General features: G+C 42.5%; 1 protein-coding gene across 12 annotated transcripts in view; it reads left to right on the forward strand.

The window, feature by feature from the left end:
• Positions 1–21167, forward strand: part of NEDD4L (NEDD4 like E3 ubiquitin protein ligase) — a 429120-nt gene that overhangs the window by 220375 nt on the left and 187578 nt on the right. The window contains exon 1 of one of the 12 annotated variants that reach the window (XM_081562957.1): positions 19995–20250. The exons of 10 other annotated variants lie outside the window; for them this stretch is intronic. In XM_081562957.1, the coding sequence (XP_081419083.1) occupies positions 20228–20250 (23 nt within the window). In that variant the 5' untranslated portion in view covers positions 19995–20227. Of the gene's footprint in view, positions 1–19994; positions 20251–21167 lie in introns of those variants that run through there. One more of the 12 variants, XM_081562955.1, reaches the window with a different exon arrangement.

Here is a 21167-nt window from a genome sequence, read left to right on the forward strand (position 1 = left end):
TATCCTAAAGGGTAAAAGTTTGATTTTTGCACAAGTGATCAGTTGGGCCAGGTTGAGTTACTCATAACAAGTTAGTGGAGCATGTGAGTTATATAAGACAGCAGCAGTACAAAGCATTTCTGTGCAGTTCACATTATGGGCCAAGTGCCTTATTGTAACGTTATTTAGTAGTTATAAACCTGACCGGAGGATTTGCCTCTGGGATCAGGCAGGAAAAGCACTGTCCGTTTGTGGAGGAAATCGCTCCACGGCCGCTGGTGGGGAGAGTGGTCTGAGTGGTCATGTTGTCTGAGTCCCTCTGTGGCCGGGGACAGGCCAGGGGTATCTCAGCCGTCAGCCTCGCTGCGGAGACTAATCAGAGAGGATTGTGGAACTTTAGATACAGAAGGAGACCTTAAGAGCCAGTTCAGCCTAACACTTTCTGTTTCAGGATAAACTCTAGCCCAGAAAATTTAGCTTCCCTTTTCTGATCATTCTCGTGGGTTCCTCCCTCAATTTAGTTCTTGGGGAACTTTTTACCCTTTTATTGAATTTACTTTCCATGAGTCACATGTTCATTTTCGACACCTTTTGTCGTCACTCTGCCTTGCTCTTTGAAAACTTCGAGGTTAATAACTTTTTATGTGTTGACTTCTTGACGCCTTAATTAGACGAAAGTAAACCTGGGGAGGGGACAGAGGCTCACACACCCAGACAGGTGTTCCGTGAGCTTCAGACCCTAAGAGATTCTTTGTTGACCTGGTTTAAATGATGCTCGGCTTAGCATGAGTGTACCACTTCTGGTACTTAGAACTGACTTCCAGGTTGGTGTTTTTGATGCAACAACTCAGTCTTCATACATGGAAATTCATGATGTACTTGATTAATGTAGGTTCTCTTGAGATGGTGATTGGTGGTGGTAAGTTTAGTCGCTGAGTCATGTCCGACTCTTGTGACCCCGTGGGCTGTAGCCCACCCGGCTCCTCTGTCCACAGGTTTTCCCAGGCAAGAATACTGGAGTGGGTTACCAGTTCCTTCTCCAGGGGACCTTCCTGACCCAGGGATGGAACCCGTGACTCCTGCACTGCAGGGGGATTCTTTATGGCTGAGCCGCCAGGGAAGCCCTGAGATGTTACTGTAGCTATTGATCAGGGTTGGTCTTTTGAAGAGCTGAGTCTTGGTGGTGATTTCACATTTTTTCTTGGGCTTAGCATGCCTTGAGAAACATCGTTTTAGTCTTTTATGCTTGTACTTATTATATTTGCTTAAATAGCCTTCCTGTGGTTGAATTTTAAATCCAAAGAAAACAAAAATTGTATTCTGGAACAGGAAAAGACACTAGGGAAAAAAGGATATAATGTAATAAAGTATAGACTTTACTTAATGATGATATGTTAACCTTGATTCATTAATTATAACAAATGTACCAGGCTAATGTAACTTATTAATGATGGGAGAAACCAGATACAGAATACCTGGGAAGGCTGTGTACTATTTTTGCAATAATTCTGAAAGTCTGTCCTAAGGTTAAACGTTTATCTTTAAAGACTTGCTGTCATTTCGTTAAAGGATATAGTAGTAAGTGTTATTGTTCTGTTTCTCTTTGGGGTGGGCTGCTGCTACAAGGTTGAATTCCTTGTTTGCCTCTTAGCTTTTTTCTTAGGATAGTCAGAAGTGCCCCTTTCCAAAATACACCCGAATCGGTAGGAACAATTTTTCAAGCCGTATCATGTGATTTTAATTTGCCTGCCATTGCAATGCCTCATTTCTCGGTGATATATTTAAAAGACTAGACAAAATTTTCAGGTTAAAAAGTTACATGCACAGAAAGTGTATTTGTCGGTGCCGGTTGAAGTGCTGTAGGCTGGGAACGCCCCCAGCAGTGTGCTCACCGGACACGGGGCCATGGCCCTTTCTTGTGTCGGGCCTCCAGAGACATCTGGGTGACAGATGTCCCTGACTCACTGCAGCCTCACGAAGCTCAACGCCTCTAACTCTGGAGTAAGGAGCCACAGAAGACACACGTGGGTCTGCTGTACTGCATGTTTGATGTCCCCAAACACGTTATTTTTGTGTTAAAACCGACATGGGTGTATCGTGGGGTAAACGAAAACTGGCATGAATTTTTATAGTTTTGCTTGAAATTGGTGGCAGAGCTCTTAGGCCCAGAGCTGCCGCCCCAGGGCTCTGTGGTGTGGATCCCGAGGGGCCATCCAAAAAGCACTGGGCGTGGAAATAGAAGAACTTGACGTTGAATCAGTTTGAGGCGGTTGTCTCAGCTATAAATGGGCATAATTGTCATCCTGCAATTTTTGTTGTGAAAACGGAATGAGATAATATGAGATGTATTTGAATAATGTCAGATCTGTTCAGATGCTGAATATGTTACTTTATAATAGGAGGCAGCCTCCCTTCCCACTAGCAATTATATCAAGAATGTTGACTTTCACCTTGGTGGACAAAGGTTGGCTTTGGTGTCAACCTGTGAATGTTAATGTTGAATAAAAAAAGGTTGCTTAGAAAGTTGATTTTAAAAAAATTATTCAGATATACTCAATAATAGGGAAAAATGCATGATGGCAAACAGCATAATGAAATTCCATCACCCAACTTTAACAATTATTAATACTTTGCCATTTTATTGCTTTTGAATGTAGTTTAATATTTCTTTGCAATTCTTTCAATATTAGCATTATATCCCATTAGGGATGTAAGATTAAAAATACATTTTAGGGCTTCCCCACTGGCTCAGGGGTTAAGAATCTGCCTGCAGTGCAGGAGACGCAGGTTTGATCCCTGGGTCAGGAAGATCCCCTGGAGAAGGAAATGGCTACCCACTCCAGGATTCTTGCCTGGAGAATCCCACGGAGAGAGGACCTTGGTGGCTATAGTTCATGGGGTCGCAGAGTCAGACATGACTGAAGCAACTGAGCAGACATTTATACTATACTGTACTACCTCTGAATTGCCAAGATTGACTCAAAAAGTTAAAAAAAAACTTAAAAAAAAGTACATTTCAAAGGCAAGTAAAAAAACATTTCTCTGTATGATTGCACCACCAGCTTGACAGATTGTTCTATTTGTTCCACTTTGGTTTTTTTCTTTCTAAATTTAATTTTTTTTTTTAGTTGACCAAGTGATAACTATAGGATTATTGTATTAAGGCAACCTTCCATCCCTGTCTCCCGACAGGTAACCATTGTTTATTAGATTTGAGATTCTCCTTCCATTGGCCTTTTTGGAAATGTAGATTAAATATATGCATATATTTTGTATTCCTTCTTACTTATAAAGGAGCAGAACATACATCCTGTTCTGAACCTTGATTGTTTATTTCTTCCCTTAGGACTATATTCTAGGGCTCACTCAGGATCATTATATAAAGTATTTCCTGTGCCTTTTCCAGCTGTGTTAGTAGGACCTCGTATGGAGGCCCCAGTTTATTCAGCCAGTCCCCTGCTGGTAGACATGCAGGTTGTTCCCAGACTTGTCCATTGTTTTGCAATAAATAGCCTTGCGTGCACTTCATTTTGTATTTTTGTCTAAACATTCCAGCAGGGAGAAGGGGACAAGACGAAAGAGGCAAGTCCATGAACTCCTCCTCTGTCGTCTTGTGGAAGGTTAGCTCCTCGGTAGTCCTTCTGTCCCTGCAGCGCTGGCCTCCCCTTTGACACCAGGTCTAAGAGGTGAAGCTCTTTAGGCTATAAACTCCCTCCCTGCTGTACGTTTTTAAAGCTAGACAGAGACTTGGGAGGTGGACCCGTCTTCCTCCTGTTACAGACGAAGAACCAGAGACCCAGCAAGTGAGGGGAGAGCTATGAGCCCAGCCCTTCACGCCCCCCGCAGCAGGTGAATGTCTTGGTTAAACGTCCCTCCTCTCTGCCCGCCGCTGGCCAGGTGTCCTCCAAGGCAGTGTTAGTCCAGATGTGGTCCATGGACCAGCAGCATCACACCTGTGTCCCCTGGGTTGGCAGGTGGACTCTCAGCCCCTGGACTGGCAGGGAAGTCCTCGGAGGCTGCTTTCAATTGGATTCCCAGATGACTGAGGCACACTCAGGTGTGAGAGCGGCTGCCTCAGACACACTGTGGTTTATCAACAAGGGTGCAGGCCCCTTCCAACGGGGGGGCTCACACCCGCCTCCCGACCCACCCCTCCCACGGCCTGTCCCTGCCGCCGTCCGTCCCTCATCCCCGCCCATAAGGGGCTCAGCACCGATCTCTTCAGGGGCAGTCTTTTCTGGTGAGTTCTGCCTTCATCCCCAGCCTTCATCCTTCTGGATTTACCTCTGTTCTGTCAGGCTTCTCATGTCAAGCAAGGGCTCTTTTGTTTCATGATGTTTCCTACATCTTTGCATCATTGATGCTGCTATTGTGTAAGAGTTCCATTGTTTTTATTGTTATTGTTACTATTATTAGTTCCATTTCTTTGCATTACTACTGCTATGCAGTGTATCTATATCCACACCTATAACAATAACTGATATTTGGCCTCAGTGCATACTTTTAACCTAATTGGAAATTACTCCCTAAATTATCCACAAGCTGAATTGGCAGCTAAAATGACTACAAATGGTGAAATCATTGTCTTAATAAAAGCAAGATCCTTCTACTGTTGGATTCAGTATTTCTAGTCTCTCTTACATTTCAGTTTTGGAAGGTCAATTTTTGGAAAGCAGAAATAATAATTTATCTAGATTCATTGCTGAGGTTTAATACACTGGAGGAAAGATTTTAGTATAATAATATGCAGTGTTGGTAAATGTACAAGAATAAGTTTTTTTAAAAGTCAGGCAGCTTTTTATGCTAAGAAACAGACGATCTTTTTTTTTTTCCCCTAAATGATGTTAGTGGCACTCAAATTAGTAAATGTTAAAATAACTGTGACTGGTAAAACATTTTTCAAATTCTTTTTACTTTTTATATAATTAAATGAAATTCTCTGTTTGGTAGTTGTTCTCTCAGATAAATTAAGTCTTGCCAGACTGTCTGAGGAGATAGTGAATCAGACCCTAAAAACTCGTAGCATTTGAAAAATAACAACTATGTGCTGCAATTATAGGGGCATAATTCATTAAAGAAAAAGTTTGGGTGTTTTCAAATTTGTACTAGTAAATTTTATCCTGGTTTAGTTGAACCCAGTTGAAGTCAGATGCTATGAGGGAAAAAAAGCCACAGACAATAATCAGTTCCAAAGAATGACTTCTAATTAAAAAAAAAAATTCAACCTTTTTTGAATTTGGAGGCCTAACTGACCTTTCTAACATCTGCACTCCACTTTTTAGGTACTAGTACATTGATAAAATATTCAGTAGTTCAGGGTGATTCATTTTTTTTCATAAGCTTTTTTTTTTTGCTTTTGGTGTACATGTGACAGTGACTATCTGGAATACAAAGAGGATTAAGTCCTTTGACTTCTAGATACTTAGACTAATAGAAACTTTAAAATCCTCACTGGGCAGGGTATCTTGGTATCACTCCAACCAAGTGAATGAATAGGCCTCTAAATAGATGAAAGTTACTCTTATTACAGATATTTGACTTTATGGTGACTGACAGGTCATGCTATTTGGGAACTGTGTATGTTTTGAGCTTTAGCTAGTGGTTTGAAAATTAGGTTAAGAATTCCCATAATGTTGATAGCATTAAACATTCATCACATAAAAGGTTTCCTGAGTATTATATATCTTTGTGAGAGTCAGTCATGTAAAAGTTGACGAAAGGAGGAAGGTATTAAAACACTAGAAAGGAGATCAAATTCAAATAGTCTGCAGATGACATGAAACTCTCCAACTGTAAAATCTGACAGAATACAATGAAGAAAGGATAGAAAAAATAGGTTAAAAAATAAAAAGGAAAGAGGAACCCAGTTATCAAGGAGAATGTGTATCAGATGCAAATATCCAATAGCCCGTGAGCTCTTTGATACAAGATATTTGGGTTGACAGTGAAACTATTTGAATAAATATTATGAGTAATCACGAGATAGTCTAAGATGTCTAAGATCAAGTATAGTAAGCATGTAGAATCACTGGTAGGTATCCTTCTTCACTGTGGCCAGTTTGTGCTTCTTGCTAGTTAGATCATTATTTCTCTTAATTGCTATTGAACTAAGGTGGTTTAATGGTCACCTGCATCTAGCTAGGACCTAAAAACAGTGGGGTAACTAACCCTCCTGGTAATCTGTTGTGTTCACAAAGGGCCAGAGGAATAACAGGGATTAAAGAAAGATAAATACAGTCACCTGGCAAAAATATTTGGCCTTTCTCAAAATGATGGGAGTTATATTTAGCAGAAGTGTTTCGGGTAAAAATATTTGAAAGTTTGTTTTATCATCAGAAGTAGCTCGGGTTATTTTGCCTGGAGGGAGGGGCGTATGAGAGGGAGGAAAGGGTGGGGAGAGAGAGAAGCAACTGATACAGGCTCCATGGAGTTTGAAAATTGGGAGAAGGAAATGAGATGATTGAGTTAATTGGTGTCAAACAAGAATAGAAAACACGTGGGAAGTAGAATCTTGAAATTTCAGGGCTTTCCATTAGTCATTAGTTGAAGACTTAGGAGAAAATAATGGAAACCACCAGCAATTAAGAAAAGAAAGAAAATGGTTGCGAGGAAAGGTCTCCCACCCTCTTCCTGCTGTTCAGGTAGAGTTCAGTTCTGCCTGTGTGCATGCTTAGTCCCTCAGTCATATCCAGCTCTTCGCGACCCTTTGGACCGTAGCCCACCAGGCTCCTCTGTCCTTGAATATAGTTCTGGTCGAGCCCAATTCCCCTCTCACTTCCCTTTCCACTCCTCTGTTCTTGGCCAGTTGGACAGCCTGTGTTCCCTGTGTGTGTCCTGAGGTTCTTTCCCACTGTGCCATTCTTGAGGCTGTGCCCCAGGACCTCCGTCTCCTCTGTGTCTGAGCCCTGATCGCCTGATGAGCCCCCGTTCCCTTGCCAGCCTCTGCATGCAGGCCTCCTGAGCTCTCTTCATCCCTCCTAAGTGAAATAGGGGCATCCTCAGGAATCCATGATGCTCCCCTTTGCACTTGAGTGCAGGCTTTGTTGAAACCTGCAGCAGGAGTGTGGTTAGCTGAGTTTGCTGAACTCATTTTAAAGGTTATATCAAGTTTTCCATTTGGACCAAACCTCTTCCTGTTCCCAGACGTCAGTTCTTGGAGGAGGGGATGAATCCATCTCTGTCTAACACAGTATTTCTAGAGTAGGGAACTGGTGTTACGGTCTCAGATTTATGGCAACAATAATGTAAGTGGAGAGGGGACAGTGAGAATGGACGTGCGGGGACCGGCTATACCACTGGAGTGACAGAGTTGCTGGCTGGTCTGGAGGCGTTACAGGTGCTCAGATTTGGGTAGGGGGCTGGGATCCGTCTCTCCTTGACCTCTTCAGGCACATACAGCAGCACTAACAAGCTGGCTGGAAGCAATCCCGTCCCCACATGGGCACCTTGCACATCATCACTGTGGCACTCACTGTGATAGGAGACGGGGTGGCCCTCAGGTGCGGGCACTCCCGCCCCTCCAAGTGCCTTTCTTCCCTCTCCCTCTGCACTGTGAAAATGCACTCCCGGTCGGCCATCTCCTCTTTTCATTTGTAGCTTTAGCATGTGATTGTTTGCTAACAATAGAAACTGAAATATTTCCACCAGAAAGTGAAATTTTCAGTACTTCAAAGGATAATAGGAGAATATCTGGAAATTCCAACTAGCTCAACCAGATTACTCCTTGACCATGGCCAGCAGCTGATTGCCATTGAACTTTGGCAAACACAGATGTCTCTCTTTCATCTTGACAGATGAAAACCAGAGTGGCGTGCAGAAAAAAAAGCCAGCCAGCCAAAGACCTCATTTTAAAGATTTTCTTGCTGGAGAGTTGAAAACAATTGCTTGTTTATAGCCAATACTGGGCCTTGAATATGAACCAGTGACTCATAGTTCTGGAATAGCATCAGCCCATGAAGAATAGGTTGAGGCAGGCAGGATTACATGCATACAGGTATATAGACTTGACAGCCTAGGGCCCCCAAACCCTACTGTACCTTTTTAACGCGTCTTAGAGTTAGTAGCAGTGGTCCCCACACCAACCCCTCTGCCATGTTCTCAGGGGTCCAGGCACAGCCTTGACCGTGCCTCTGTGTTCACAGAGGCACTGATGTCAGACATCTGACTGTTGATCAGGCTATGCAGGTCACTTAGACAGGGTGTGGTATGGGGTGAAGTTGTGGTCCTTTCCCCAGAAACAGTGCATATAGTCTAAAGGGAACTTCAGTTCAGTTGCTCAGTCGTGTCCGACTCTTTGCGACCCCATGGACTGCAGCACGCCAGGCCTCCCTGTCCATCACCATCTCCAGGAGCTTACTCAAACTCATGTCCATCGAGTCGGATTTCCTTACTAGTTTTGGAGACCCTTAAGAACATTGTGTCCTATTACCAAAGAGTTCCTATTATAATGAGGCTTTAATAGTAATGTCTTATTTACTGGGATTCACTGGGGAAAACATTCAGGAACAGAGTGAGAAAAAAATTAAACATAGAACATGTTTAAAAAAACAACTCCTTCTGGTTTCAGTTCTTACCAGGACTTAGGGTGGCAACCCAAATAGAAGTGTGTGCTTTTAACCAACGGATAAATTATTAGCACATTGGTTGTTTACACATGAGTCAGAGCTTCTAAAATTTGTTCCCATAAGTAGGGTTAGCCTCCTTCTCCGCCTGTTGTCCTAGGGTCTAAAAATGGAAACCTGAGTCCAAACTTTCCAGATCATAAAAATAATTCTGAATTAGTACAGCGTAAATGAAAGTGGTTTTCTTGGAGCGTTATCTTCAAGTTCCTCAGGCCAGGTTGGGCCCAGGTAAGTCTTCTAAAGTTCCCTGTAGTGAGGATTAGGAAATAGTAGCAGCTTTGCTTCTGGCCTCAGACACTTGTCAAATTAGGTCAGAGCCACTCACCCTGGGATCAGCAGACACTCACTCTGTCCCTTTGGCATCGATTTTTAAGAGTTGCCGTCTGAAGCAATCACACAGGAAAGGTTGCTTCTTACATTGCTGAACCTGGGCACAGAGTAGGTTCTGAATACTTAATTCTGATCACCTGACAGTTTCGTATCAACTCGCCCTAAAGACGCAGGTCAAATGTGACAGGCCAAATTCTTGCATTAAGTTCACGATCATGACAAATTTTTGTTAACTCAGGCTCTTGTGGTTCCCTAGGTTTAGAACATTGTTCTGATTACAGATAGACGTTTTAATATTAGGCTCAAGGTATACTGACGGCAACATCTATTCTGGTGGTAATTAAAAAAGAAAGACCTATCTGTAAATTAAATCACTTTTCCCAAAATGTGAAATGCAGGGTGAAAACCTGCCAGTAAGGGAGATGATAGAATTTTGTTTGAACTTGGCCTATGTTAAGGGAATGGTGATGACTTTTCCTGTTTCTTCCACTGGTTTATTCATCCTCTGCTCATCAGATGTCAACTAGTGGACTAATTCCACTGCCTACTTGTATTGTGGCTCTTAAAATTGTCATCTTAGGTATTTTTCTTGTTTTTCATGAACGTTCTAAACATCACAGAACATATCACCTTCTGGGTAACTACCTTCATTATTTAAAGATGAAAAATATGAGAATTGAATATGCATTGTAAGACATTTTGGAAAAAAACCAACTAAATAAAAAAGAAAGAGGTAGGAAAAAATTAAGAGATGACACGAAGATAAAAGTTAGAATTAATAAAACAGAAGATAACATTTTAGAGGATAAGTAAATCCAGTAGCTGCTTATTTGAAAGGACCAATAAACTAAACTCCCATCATTGTAACTGAGGTAAAGGGAAAGCAGAAATAGATAATGCAAATGAGAAGGGAGACACCAGAGGGACTAATTGACTTTATGGGGAAATGCTACACGCCGCCCTCTGGAAGCACATCTGAAAATGTAAAGTTGATTCCTTAATAGAATACTAATTACCAGAATGGATTCAAGAAGCTTAAAAAACTTGAAAAGACCAATTAGTCTAGAAGAGGTAGGAAAAGTGGTTAAAAATGACTATTGAAAAACGTATCAGGATTCCAGGGGTTTCCAGCTGAGTTTTATCTAAGCTTTAAAAATCGGAAAATGTTATAGACCAATATCTATGAAAGCAAATGCAGAAATTCAAAATAACTTACTAACAAATCGACTCTTGAGTGCATCAGAGGCACCATGATTAGTAGTTTATTCCAGTAATACTAGGGTGATTGTGTTAGGAATGCTGATCACCATCACACATTTTTGTACCCCAGCGTATTAAAGGGGAAGAGCTTATGACCAGATCGGAGGAGAGGAGCCGTTTGATCATGTAAGCAGCCGTTCCTAATATATTATTGGGTTAGTCAAGAAGTTCATTTAGGTTTTTCCATAAGATGGTACAGAAGAACCTGAATGGACTTTTTGGCCACCCCAGTATACTCTGAAAAACCAATAAGGATAAAAGGAAATTACTTAAGAGCTATTTATTACTCTCCAAAACCAACTAACAGCAGATATTTCCTAAAAGGCAAAACACTGTTTCTGTTGAAATTAGGAATTATAAAAAGATGTCTGTTTTTACAGTTTGTTATTGTCTTAGAGGTTATAGTGAATGTCGTTAGTGAAATGTTTTCATACCTAGAAAACACAAGAGCTTATGTTGGGAAAAAAGTCTAAAATCAGTTGGAAAAATTATCATGATAGCTGGATAAAATAAGTCTTTAAAAATGATCACTTCTCTGTTTTGAAAATGAGCACCTGGGAATAGAAGTTCCGCATTTCTTTTCTCAACAGCAGCAAATAACCTTAGGAAGAAATTGACCAAGAATGGTACCTGTACTCTTTTTTAGTGAAGGATGTAAAACAAAAGCATATACCATATATACATCAGTTATCCCCAAATTAATACATTTACTGCTATTCCCTTTAGAATTCCCAAAGCAGTAGGTTTTCCCCGTTTTCCTTGTTTTAAGCTAAATGAAATATTTCTAAAGTTTATATAGAAAAATAAATGCATAATACCTGTGAAGAGCACATCCAAATATGGAAAGTAAAACCAGTGCAGGGAGGGACAAACTTAGCTGACAAGTGATCACAGTAGTGATCTTATTACTGTGCTAATAAGAAAATCTTTGCAGTCAGATCGGTGTGGTGTCGATACAGGATTACATAAATGGTTCAATGGAGCAGAATAGAGCACCCAGGACTGTGTATCCTGAAGCGCGAGAAGTTAACACATCATGAGATGAACAGCTCAATTCTGTTGAGAAAGGAATGCCTCATTCATTGGATGGTTCATCTATTTGATGGTATTGGCACAACCATCTCTTTAGAAAGAAGGTGTGGGGGAGATGGACCTCTCTTCCATTATAATCAGAAATAAATTCCAGAATCTTCAGAAACTTAAATGTAAACAAGCAGTTCAAATGTACAAGGGAATGTAAGAAAATACTTGCACAATCTTGGAGTGAGGGAGAATGTTTTGAGCAGGATTCAGCACCTGCAAGCTAGACAGTTGGGGAGGGGAGTGTATAACATGTATGACAAGGGGTTACTGTCTGTAACTTGTGAATTGACAAGACAAACACAGCTTGGGGAGAATGGACAAAAAATATAAACATGCAATTCCCAGAGAGCAAATGCAGATAAGCCAGGAAACCTTTCAAAAAGCAGTTGATATTTGCTAGGGAATTGCAGGCTAAAACAGCAGTGAGACATTACTTTAAATTCATCAGACTGGCTTTAAAAAAAAAAAAAAAAGGAGAATAACACTTCTTGCTAGCATGGATGTAATAGAAGTGGTATTTTCATAATACTGATGGAAATGTGAATCACCATGCTTTATTTGGAAAGCAGACTGGCAGTGCATATTAAAGTGAAACAGTGATATTCCTTTCTCCTAAGCAGCCTTACCTGTCTGTCTTCTAAACATGAAAGTGTCTGTACACAGAGGCATTTGTAAAAGGATGTTTATTGTAAGATTTTAGTGGCAAGATCCTGAAAATACCAGTGCCTGTTGGTTGAAAAATGGCTAGCTTCATGGACTACTCGTACCTTGTCATATTATGCAACCAGGGAACAAGCAGGGTTAGCACGACATTTCTCTGAGAAACTGAGAGCAGGATGAGTAAGAAGCGGAAAAGCGCAGAACAGCCGCGCGTGAAACCGACTCCGTTTCTCAGTATTTGCCCGTGAACGTGGAAGAGATGACAAGAGCACGCCGTCTCCAGGTTTGAGTCCATGTCTGTGATATGTTATGCCTGTTTTTCTTATTTGGATTATTGCATATCTTATCAAGAAGCTTTTCATTTTAACATGGTGCTTTTAAACATGCCTTCTCTGTGGTTCCTTGAAGAGCTAACAACTGTTTATGTGGCATTATTTCTTTATGTTAAAAGTAAGGAGTACTCTCCTTGTAATTGTGAAAGTCACACATAACATTAGAAGGAAAAGGAAATTAGAAGGAAAAATCTACCAACAGCAGAAGGGACATCACTCTTAGTATTTTGACATTTTCCTTTTGGTAGGGAATGTGTATTTTTACATTTGTTGTGTTCAGTCACTCAGTCATGTTAGACTCCTTGTGACCGCATGGACTGCAGCACACCAGGCTTGCATAATTAACCTCAGAATGTAAGTAGACTTTCATAGCCTGTTTTTTTGTCACTTAAAATTCCCACATGTGATATACAGCATTTCATTTTTCTCAGGGTACAGTCTCTTAATCATTTCTGTCTTGTTCTCATATAAGAAAGAAAAGGTGCAGTTTTAAGAAATTTTAAGTTGTGTTCAGTTCTGTACCTCCCTGGAAATGGAACTACTGAATTAAAAAATATCAGGATTTAAATCCTTTGGAACATGTTACCAGTTTGCTTTCCCAAATTGTGGTACCAGCTGATGCTCCCTTCAGCATAAAAACCCTGACCTCAATCAGAAGAGGAGAGCCCACCCGACGATCTGGGGGAGAGCCTTCGGAAGGAGGCACAGCCGGTGGGTGCAAGAGCTCACGCAGACCTGAGTTTTTTCCAGGATTGACGGAGAGGTTATGGCCAGTGGGGCTTCGGAGAGGAGTGGAGCAGACAGGAGTCGTGGCTCTTGAGGGCTGTGAGGGCCACCATGAAGAATTTGCATTTTATGCCTAAGGTAGCGGAAAGCTAGCAGAGAGAGCTGCCAGCCAGCCAGGGTGGTGGCTTGGTGTGACCGCTGTCGCAGGTGAGAGTGGCCCTCCCTCAAGGCCGGTTTGGAGGTGTTGCAGTAGCCTGTGTTCTGAAAGAGGACGGCTGAAACACCTGGGCGGTCGCTAACATCAGGATGGGGAGAAGGGGACGGCTGGTGTCTTTGTTTTGTTTTGTTTTGCCATTGAGTCCGTAGGGCCTCCTGATGGACTGGATGTGTGAGGGATACAGAGAAGAACAGAGTTGAGGAAGTTCCAGCTTGGGGAACTGGCCAGCTGGCGACCACTGAGGTGTGAGGGTTAGCTGGGAACAGATGTGGAGGCAGAATCAGCAGCTCATGGGTCTCCATGTGGACGCTTCAAGGAGATGATGGTAAATGAGACTGGAGCTCAGGAGAGAGAGTGGGGTCGGATGGGCCTTTGGGGGAGTCATTTGCATTGAGATGGTCTTTACATTAAAGGACCGTAACACCAAGAACAAGATATTTCTTCCATGCAAAATGTGTTCGGGTTCTTTGAGGAGCTGCCCTGTTCCTTGAGTAACATTAGGAACACAAGAACTTCATAAATTGGGCAACCGTGTCTGTGAGCTTGTCCGGTTATAAATGCTTTGAGGATACAAACCACTGGGTCCTGGCCAATGCCTTGAACAGCGTAGATGCAGGATATGATGTTTCCTGAGTGACGTTTAATGATTCAAGAGACCTTTTCCCCTACTTGATGAGACAGTTTTCTATTTAGATGTTTCAATCAAGTCACTGGTGACTTGATTGCATTAACTACTGCGAAGCATAGAACCCCACCTCATCATTTTTTGTAAGGCTTTTTTGGAAGAAAAGGCTAACCCAAGTTAGGAGGATTCGATTGAAGACCTTGTGAGGAAATTCACGACTGTGTTACAGTCAGCAAACCTTGCCTGTGTTATGTAAAGGTTTCTGCCTGTGTCATGTCGTCCTTGTTTGGTTCAATTTATTCCTCCCCCTCCACGTGCCCCAGTTTCTCTTCTGACTGTGGCTGGATTTGAACAGAACAGACACTTGGTATTTTCTTTCTCTCCCAGCATGTGGATTCTTCATTTGGTTACTCATTCTTCATAAATAAGTGATAGTATATTCCTAGCCATTTTTAAGTAATTCTTTTTTTCCTAAGTATAAAGGAAGTAGACACTGGAAAAGATTAAGTGAAAAGCAAAATTCACCTGTAATCTGAATAGCCAGAGAGAGGTTGGTTGCAATGTTATTTCCTTCTTGTCCTTTGCCGTATTTATATATGTATATGGAAGCTGTTTATATATTTGGAATTATGCTATAATGTTGTTTAGAATCAAGCTTTTTAACAAATATCTTATGATAAACATTTCTAATGTATTTACTTTTTACTGGAGGATAATTGCCTTACAGCAGTAAACATTTGATGAAAATGTGTAATATTTTTAGAAGTTTTTTTTTAAAGACTGCAGAGTATGGGTGTGTTTACACTGGCTTTTAAGGGAAAAAAAAATCTCTCGATGATCTTGGTAATTGACAAATCTTGCTAAGATTAAAACCAAAAGCAAGTAAAATAGAAACACCAAAAAGTCTTTGGAATGCTACTCTGAAGTTCAAATTTTCTGTTCTTAGTAAGATTTTGTTTTGAAGGAAGTCAGCCTCCATAGTTTTAAAAAATTCTTTTTGCTCATTTGAACTTAAAATTTAGTTACTTTTTATGTATAGGGTTGGCCTAAAAGTTCATCCGGGTTTTCCATACATATATCAGAAGTGCTACTAGGTGCCATATGAAGGTTGTGCATTTAATTGTGTGAATAATAGAGAATTAAAGAATTGCCATGAAGTTTTTAATATACTTCAAAATTTAAATATAGAAAAATAAACCCCAAGGACAGAAGCAGCGTTTCCTCTTGGCAGACTTCTGGTAGACCCACACCTGCTCATTCACAGGTGTGCCTCCTGCGGCCTCGTCCTGCCAGTAAGGACTCTGGGGAATTCCAAGGAAGGCTCCTGTCTCTTCCACCCCCTTTGCTAACTGCATTCTGCCAACACTGTGAAACTCATGTATCTGTCTTAAGACACCAGCACCTTCCTCTTCACCTAATCCAGGGAGGCCTGCATTTGCTCAGCACACTCCTTTTTCACTGTTATACAGCCCTTGACTCAGGTGTCTCTCAGCTCCAGGGTCCCTCCTTCCCTCTCTGATCACTCTTTCTGTTGTGCTAGCTTCTCCAGGACAGTCACCCCGTTTTCTTATGATTTGTTTTTTAACCTTGGAAATTTCATAATGACTGTTATTGCCTTGGTAGAGACTGACTCGGGTGCTTAAAAAGTGTATACCTGTAAATATGTACAGTTTCTAAATTGGGCTATGTCATGTATAGTTTTATAGCTTACATTTTTAAACATTATACTGTGAATGTTTCCCCATGTTTTAAAATATTCCTTGAGAACGTGAGCTTATAGCTGTGATTTATTTTCTCTATGGTTGGACATTGAGGTTGCTCAGTTTTTTGGTTTTTTTTTTGTAATGAACTTCTTGACACTCAACTTACACACCTGATTGTTTCCTTGGAAAAGATTCCTTGGATTGGAATCAAGTCAGAGGGTATGAGTATTTAGCCCTCTGGATTGTCAACAGGCTCTTTCTTTCCTTCTCAGGGGTATCTCCTTTAGGCTTTCTTCATCTCTTATTTATTTTATTGCAACAGATTCTAGCGTGTTTCCTTGTTTTTGGCATCAGTGACTAGGTTGATCTGTGCTACCGCTGACCACAATGACCTTGGAAGCTGCGGCATGTCCTTGGCACTGTGTCTGTACCCCTTGAGGAGCTCCGATTACATTCACCCAACCAGCCTCCCCACCCCCTTCCTGGATCCTCCGACTCGCAGGAGGAACATGGAAGTTTTGTGCTTGCTGGGGCCACTCTGTTTATGGTCTTATCTTTCCTGAGACATCTTTGACTCATCTCTGCTCTGTTTCTGCTCTCCCGTGGCCCAAGACTTGGATATTCCTGACTCCGTCTCTGATCTCCGCACCCTATGACCCTGTCTTCTCCTTCTCTGGAAAAAACAAAACAGACCCTCAGTTGGGGACACTGCTACACACTGCCTCCCCTCCGCCTTCTTCCTGGCGCATCCACCACAGCATCAGTCCTTTTTTCTCCTGTATCCCCTCAGAAACAACTTCCCCCTGCTTCTCCACTGCCACCAACTTCTTTGCTCTGCATGGAATTCTGTCCTTTGATTTATCTAAAAAATATTTTGGCTGCGCCACTTGGCGTGTGGAATCTTAGTTCCTCAACCACGGATCGCCCCTTGCATTGGAAGCATAGAGTCCTGACCACTGGACCTCCAAGGAAGTCCTAGTTCTGTCCTTTTAAGCCAGTGGTTCTCAACTAGGGATGTTTTTGCCACCCAGGGGACACTTGGCCATATCTGGAGCTATTTTTGGCTCTCACACCTGGGGATAACTTTTGTCTAAAGGGTAGAGGCCAAGGATGCTGTTAAACATCCTGCAACGCACAGAGCAGCTTTCAGTGACAGAGAATTACCTGACCCCAAATGTTGGTGGAGCCCAGGTTAAGAAAGCCGGTAGACTTAGTCCCTGACCTTAGCCATACTCCATCCATCATCCAGTGTCTGTATCTTTGTCTCTTTACTGCAGCTGCTCCATGGAGCAGCAGTTTTTCTTTGTGAGACTGGAGAGATTTGATCATTTCAGGCTATCACTTAATAGTGTAGCAGGAGCAGGGCTGTAACTACTGGATTAGGACTGTGTGTCGGGGTTGAATCTGCTTTAGCGTTTATTTCTGAGATCCTGGTGCCCTTCTGCTTGGGTCCTAATTTCCTTCTGTAGACAGAGGGACTTGAACTAAAAAGACTGCTAGCATTTCTTCCATTGTTAACAGTTCTTAACTGAGTCCTAAGATTGTCATTTATTAGGTTTGGATGCACTTTTAGTGGAGGTTGGGCAGAAGCTGATTTTCAGCTGGGGGGTAAGATGTGGCCCGAGACCCCTTGGTCAGTAAGCCTGACTGTAAATGGAGGTGGCAGAAGTGGACTTGGAAAGGTTTGTAGGTGTTTTACCCTCTTCCTCCAGGATAAGGTTTTTCTCATGCATTTTTTTTCAAGGCAGAACCTCAATGGACAAGGAGAGAGTAAACACTCAAAGGAAGTATTTGGGAGAGAATGACTGTTAATCAGAAATCTGAATTCTGCCTTCATTTTTTGGTATATTAATACTTGGAATGAAATCACCATTTAACTAGAGTATTAGTTTGCTCAGGCTGCCATAAGAAAGTGCCATAGACTGAGTGGCTTAAACAACAGAAATTACTTGTCTCAACATCTAGCAGCTAAAGGCCTGAGCTCAAAGTGTCAGCGGTCTAGTTTCCCCTGAGCTCTCTCCCTTCGGCTTGTGGACAGCCACCCTGTCTCCTCCCTTCCTTTCACATTGTCTTCCCGCTGTACCTGTCCGTCCAAATTTCCTCGTAGAAAGGTACCAGTCCCACTGGATCAGCAACTTCTTGTTAGTTCCGTTGTCTTTTTACAGCCTCCATCTCAAAACAAGTCACTTTCTGAGAACTGGGGTTAGGACTTGAACATTAGCATTTGGGGAGGGAAGGTGACTCAGCCCCTAACAGTTGGATAATATTTCATCCAAGGGAGTTTAGGTGCCTTTTATCTTTAAGGCATCAGGCAAATAGTTACTCAACTCGTTTCGGTATAATTTCGTATAGTATATTGTGGTTTTTGTTTTTTTTTAAACCTTCCAGTCATTGCGTGAATGTGAAACAGCTTTATTTTTTTTGAACTTTTTTATTTTGTACTGGGGTATAGCTGATTAAGCATGGTCTGATAGTTTCAGGTGAACTGTGAAGAGACTCAGCCATACATATACACGTATCCATTCTTTCACAAACTCCTCTCTCACCCCCTGCCACGTCACATCGAGCAGGGTTCCCTGCGCTGTACAGGAGGTCCTTGTTGGTTATCCATTTCAAACAGAGCAGCCTGTCCCTGTCCATCCCAAACTCCCTAACTGCCCCTTACCCCCCAGCAACGGTGAGTTTGCTGTCTAAATCTGTGTCTCTTTCTGTAAAACAGCTTAATTTTATAATTGTGGATACCATTAAGAAGATAGAATTCCTGCTCTTAAAGTATGCTGTTCAGCATTTATGTGTCCTCACGTGCTCAGTATTAAAAATTGGGGGCTATTTCTCTTCTTGTTTAGAAAGTAGAAGGTGCTACCTGTCGGCCTGCCTCTCTGAGGATGTGTTTGGGGCCAGGGTGTGTGGTAGTAACCCAGTGCGGACTTTCTCCAGCAAGCCTTCAGTGATCCTCCCAGCCACTAGAGGTCACTGGCTCCCCTGGTGATCAATTTTATTGACCCAGCACCTGTGGGAATCCCCATCTTCCGGCACCTGTGGGAAACGTGAAGTCTACATTATAGTTTCTCTGCTGGCATACCAGGAACATTTGAGTTCATGTGGAAGGCTAGCTTTTTGCCACAACTGGGGGCACTTCCTGTCGCAGCCTCCCCTGCTGGGGTTGACTTGCTTCAAGCAAGAGCAGAAAGCTGTCATTGGGTGCCAGTCACAAGCCAAGGTAGGAAATGGGAACCCACTCCAGTATCCTTGCCTGGAAAACTCCGAGGGCAGACAAGCCTGGTGGGCTACAGTCCGTGGGGCCACAAAGAGTCAGACGTGACTGGGCACACAAGCCAAGGAGAGAGCGTGTGTCTGTCTTGGCCGTGGGGGTTCAGTGGAGGGTAGGCAGGTGGGTGAACTGTAGCTGCCACTTAAACAGCGCACAGTGTTGACGAGGATCCTGCTGGGCTCTGCTGGCCTCACTCAGTGCCCTTGACCTATATCGAGGGGCACCCTGTGGGTTCACCCAAAAATGGGCCTGCACACCAGAGATGGTGGGTTTGAAGAGCTGTGGTCTGTCTCATATGACACCAGATCCCCCCAGCCTGTCAGTTCTGTTTGGTGTTGTAGTTTGTATCACGGGTGTGTTAGCTGCTCAGTCATGTCCGACTCTTTGCGACCCCACAGACTGTAGCCCACCAGGCTCCTCTGTCCATGGGATTCCCTAGGCAAGAATCCTGGAGTGGGCTGCCATTTCCTCTTCCAGGGGATCTTCTCGACCCAGGAATCGAACCCAGGCCTCCTGGATGGCAGGCAGATTCTTTACCATCTGAGCCACCAGGGAAGCTCTGTAGTTTGTATCATAGTTATGTTTATTCTGGCCCTTTCACCACTTCAAGACTTAGTTAAGCTCTCTGGGGAGATCCACAGACGGTGCCGTCAGCCTGCCCCTGTGGGGCTTCCCACACAGAAACTGGGTAGAAACCGAGGTCATTGTAAAAAGGTGAAGGACAGAGACTTCCCTGGTAGTCCAGTGGCTAAGACTCCATGCTTCCAATGCAGGCAGTGTGGGTTCAATCCCTGGTCAGGGAACTAAGATCCCCCATGCTGTGCAGCATGACAGAAAGATAAAAATAAAATTTAAGAAAGAAAATGTTAAAAAAAAAAAAAAAGGTGAGGGACAGATCTGTATGCCTGTCCGCTCAGAAAACTTGGATACAGCTTTAAACGAACAGGCAGCTCAGCCCAGGTTACAGTTATTCATAGAACCGTGTGTTCGCTGGTTATTGCCCATCCTGTTTGTTGAGCCCTGAGTTGTCTCCCTACCCTCTGAGAACTGCCAGTGGGAGAAGCGATGCTGCTGGTAGCTTCACATTGTGGAACCGAGTGGCTGTTGAAGCTAATTGCTGAGCTGGGTGGAGTTACTTAATCCTTACGGTAGGGGTGGAGTTGACTTGACTCCTTTTCCACCAACAAGCATTTCTTTCTAGCTGTCATTGAAGTGAATCATCGGTATAAGTAGCCAGCTCGGGGCGTTCTTCCTCAGTTGTGTTAAAAACTTGCCGGTGGTCCCCAAGGATCAGCAGAGGTGTGAGGACCAGGGAGGCCAAGGCTGGGAGCCCAGGGGTCGTAGAGGCGGACTCCCAGCTGGGTGACTGCAGCGCTCATCCCACCAGACGCTTCCTGGCAGGAGAGATGGCTTGTTTTTCATGAACCTTGAGGACAATTATAGGTAAGAACAAAGACACCACTGTCTGCTTTTATTATGTGAATGCATAGCATCTACTGTTGGCATGGAGTTTGCGTTTGGTACCGTACTTTTTACAACAATAGCAGTATTCTAGCATCAAGATTTCCCTTTGTAAATTACTTGTGTTTGCTCTTCAGAGTTCCTTGTAGTTGATCAGTTTTGTTCTATGTCTGCATAGACAGGATGACGGCAAAAAACGAAACTTGAAAGGAATTGTGGGCTGAATATTCCTGATTCTCTGCTCTTGGCTTTCTTATCTCTGTTTTGGCTATTTAGAAAACTGTACATTTTTTATTCCGAAGATGAGAACACGATGGATACTCTTTTTTTTGGGGGGGGGAGAATAATGGTTAATGTCAATCATTGAAGTTCTGTGAATGTTGTTCTCTGATTTAGAAATCACTGGTTGGGGAGGAAACAATTATGTTTTTCTTCCTGTTGTGTTTTGGATCTCTGTTTTCTCTGAGTATTGCTGGCTTAGGAAACTCACTGCGAAGAGGGAGACACAAGCGGTACTTGGCCTTAGATGAAATAACATCTCAGGTCGTAAAATGGCTTGCTTAGGAAATGATTTATGGTTTATACCTGAAGTTTTGGTTGGTAATGAAAAAAATCTTTCTTCTCATTAATATTTAACTTACATTACTTATCTTAAATGCATTTATTATTATTATTCTTGTTATTATTGGTTGGAGAGAGCAAACGGTTAAGCCTAGAACATACTCAGCTAGTTTTTCCTTGAGGTTTTGTTATCATTATTTTCCCACCACTACTGCTCATATGTATGGATATGTGTTATGATGAACACGTGAGTTTTGTTTCTTTACTGTCTCATTTGATGATGATTCATAAACTGTTAACCAGCTCATGTATGTCGGTATGTTGCTAAAATGAATTGG

The sequence above is a fragment of the Giraffa tippelskirchi genome, chromosome 14 (genome assembly GCF_054371585.1).
Source record: "Giraffa tippelskirchi isolate mGirTip1 chromosome 14, T2T-mGirTip1v1.2.pri, whole genome shotgun sequence".
In the NCBI taxonomy this organism is placed as follows: Eukaryota; Metazoa; Chordata; class Mammalia; order Artiodactyla; family Giraffidae; genus Giraffa; species Giraffa tippelskirchi.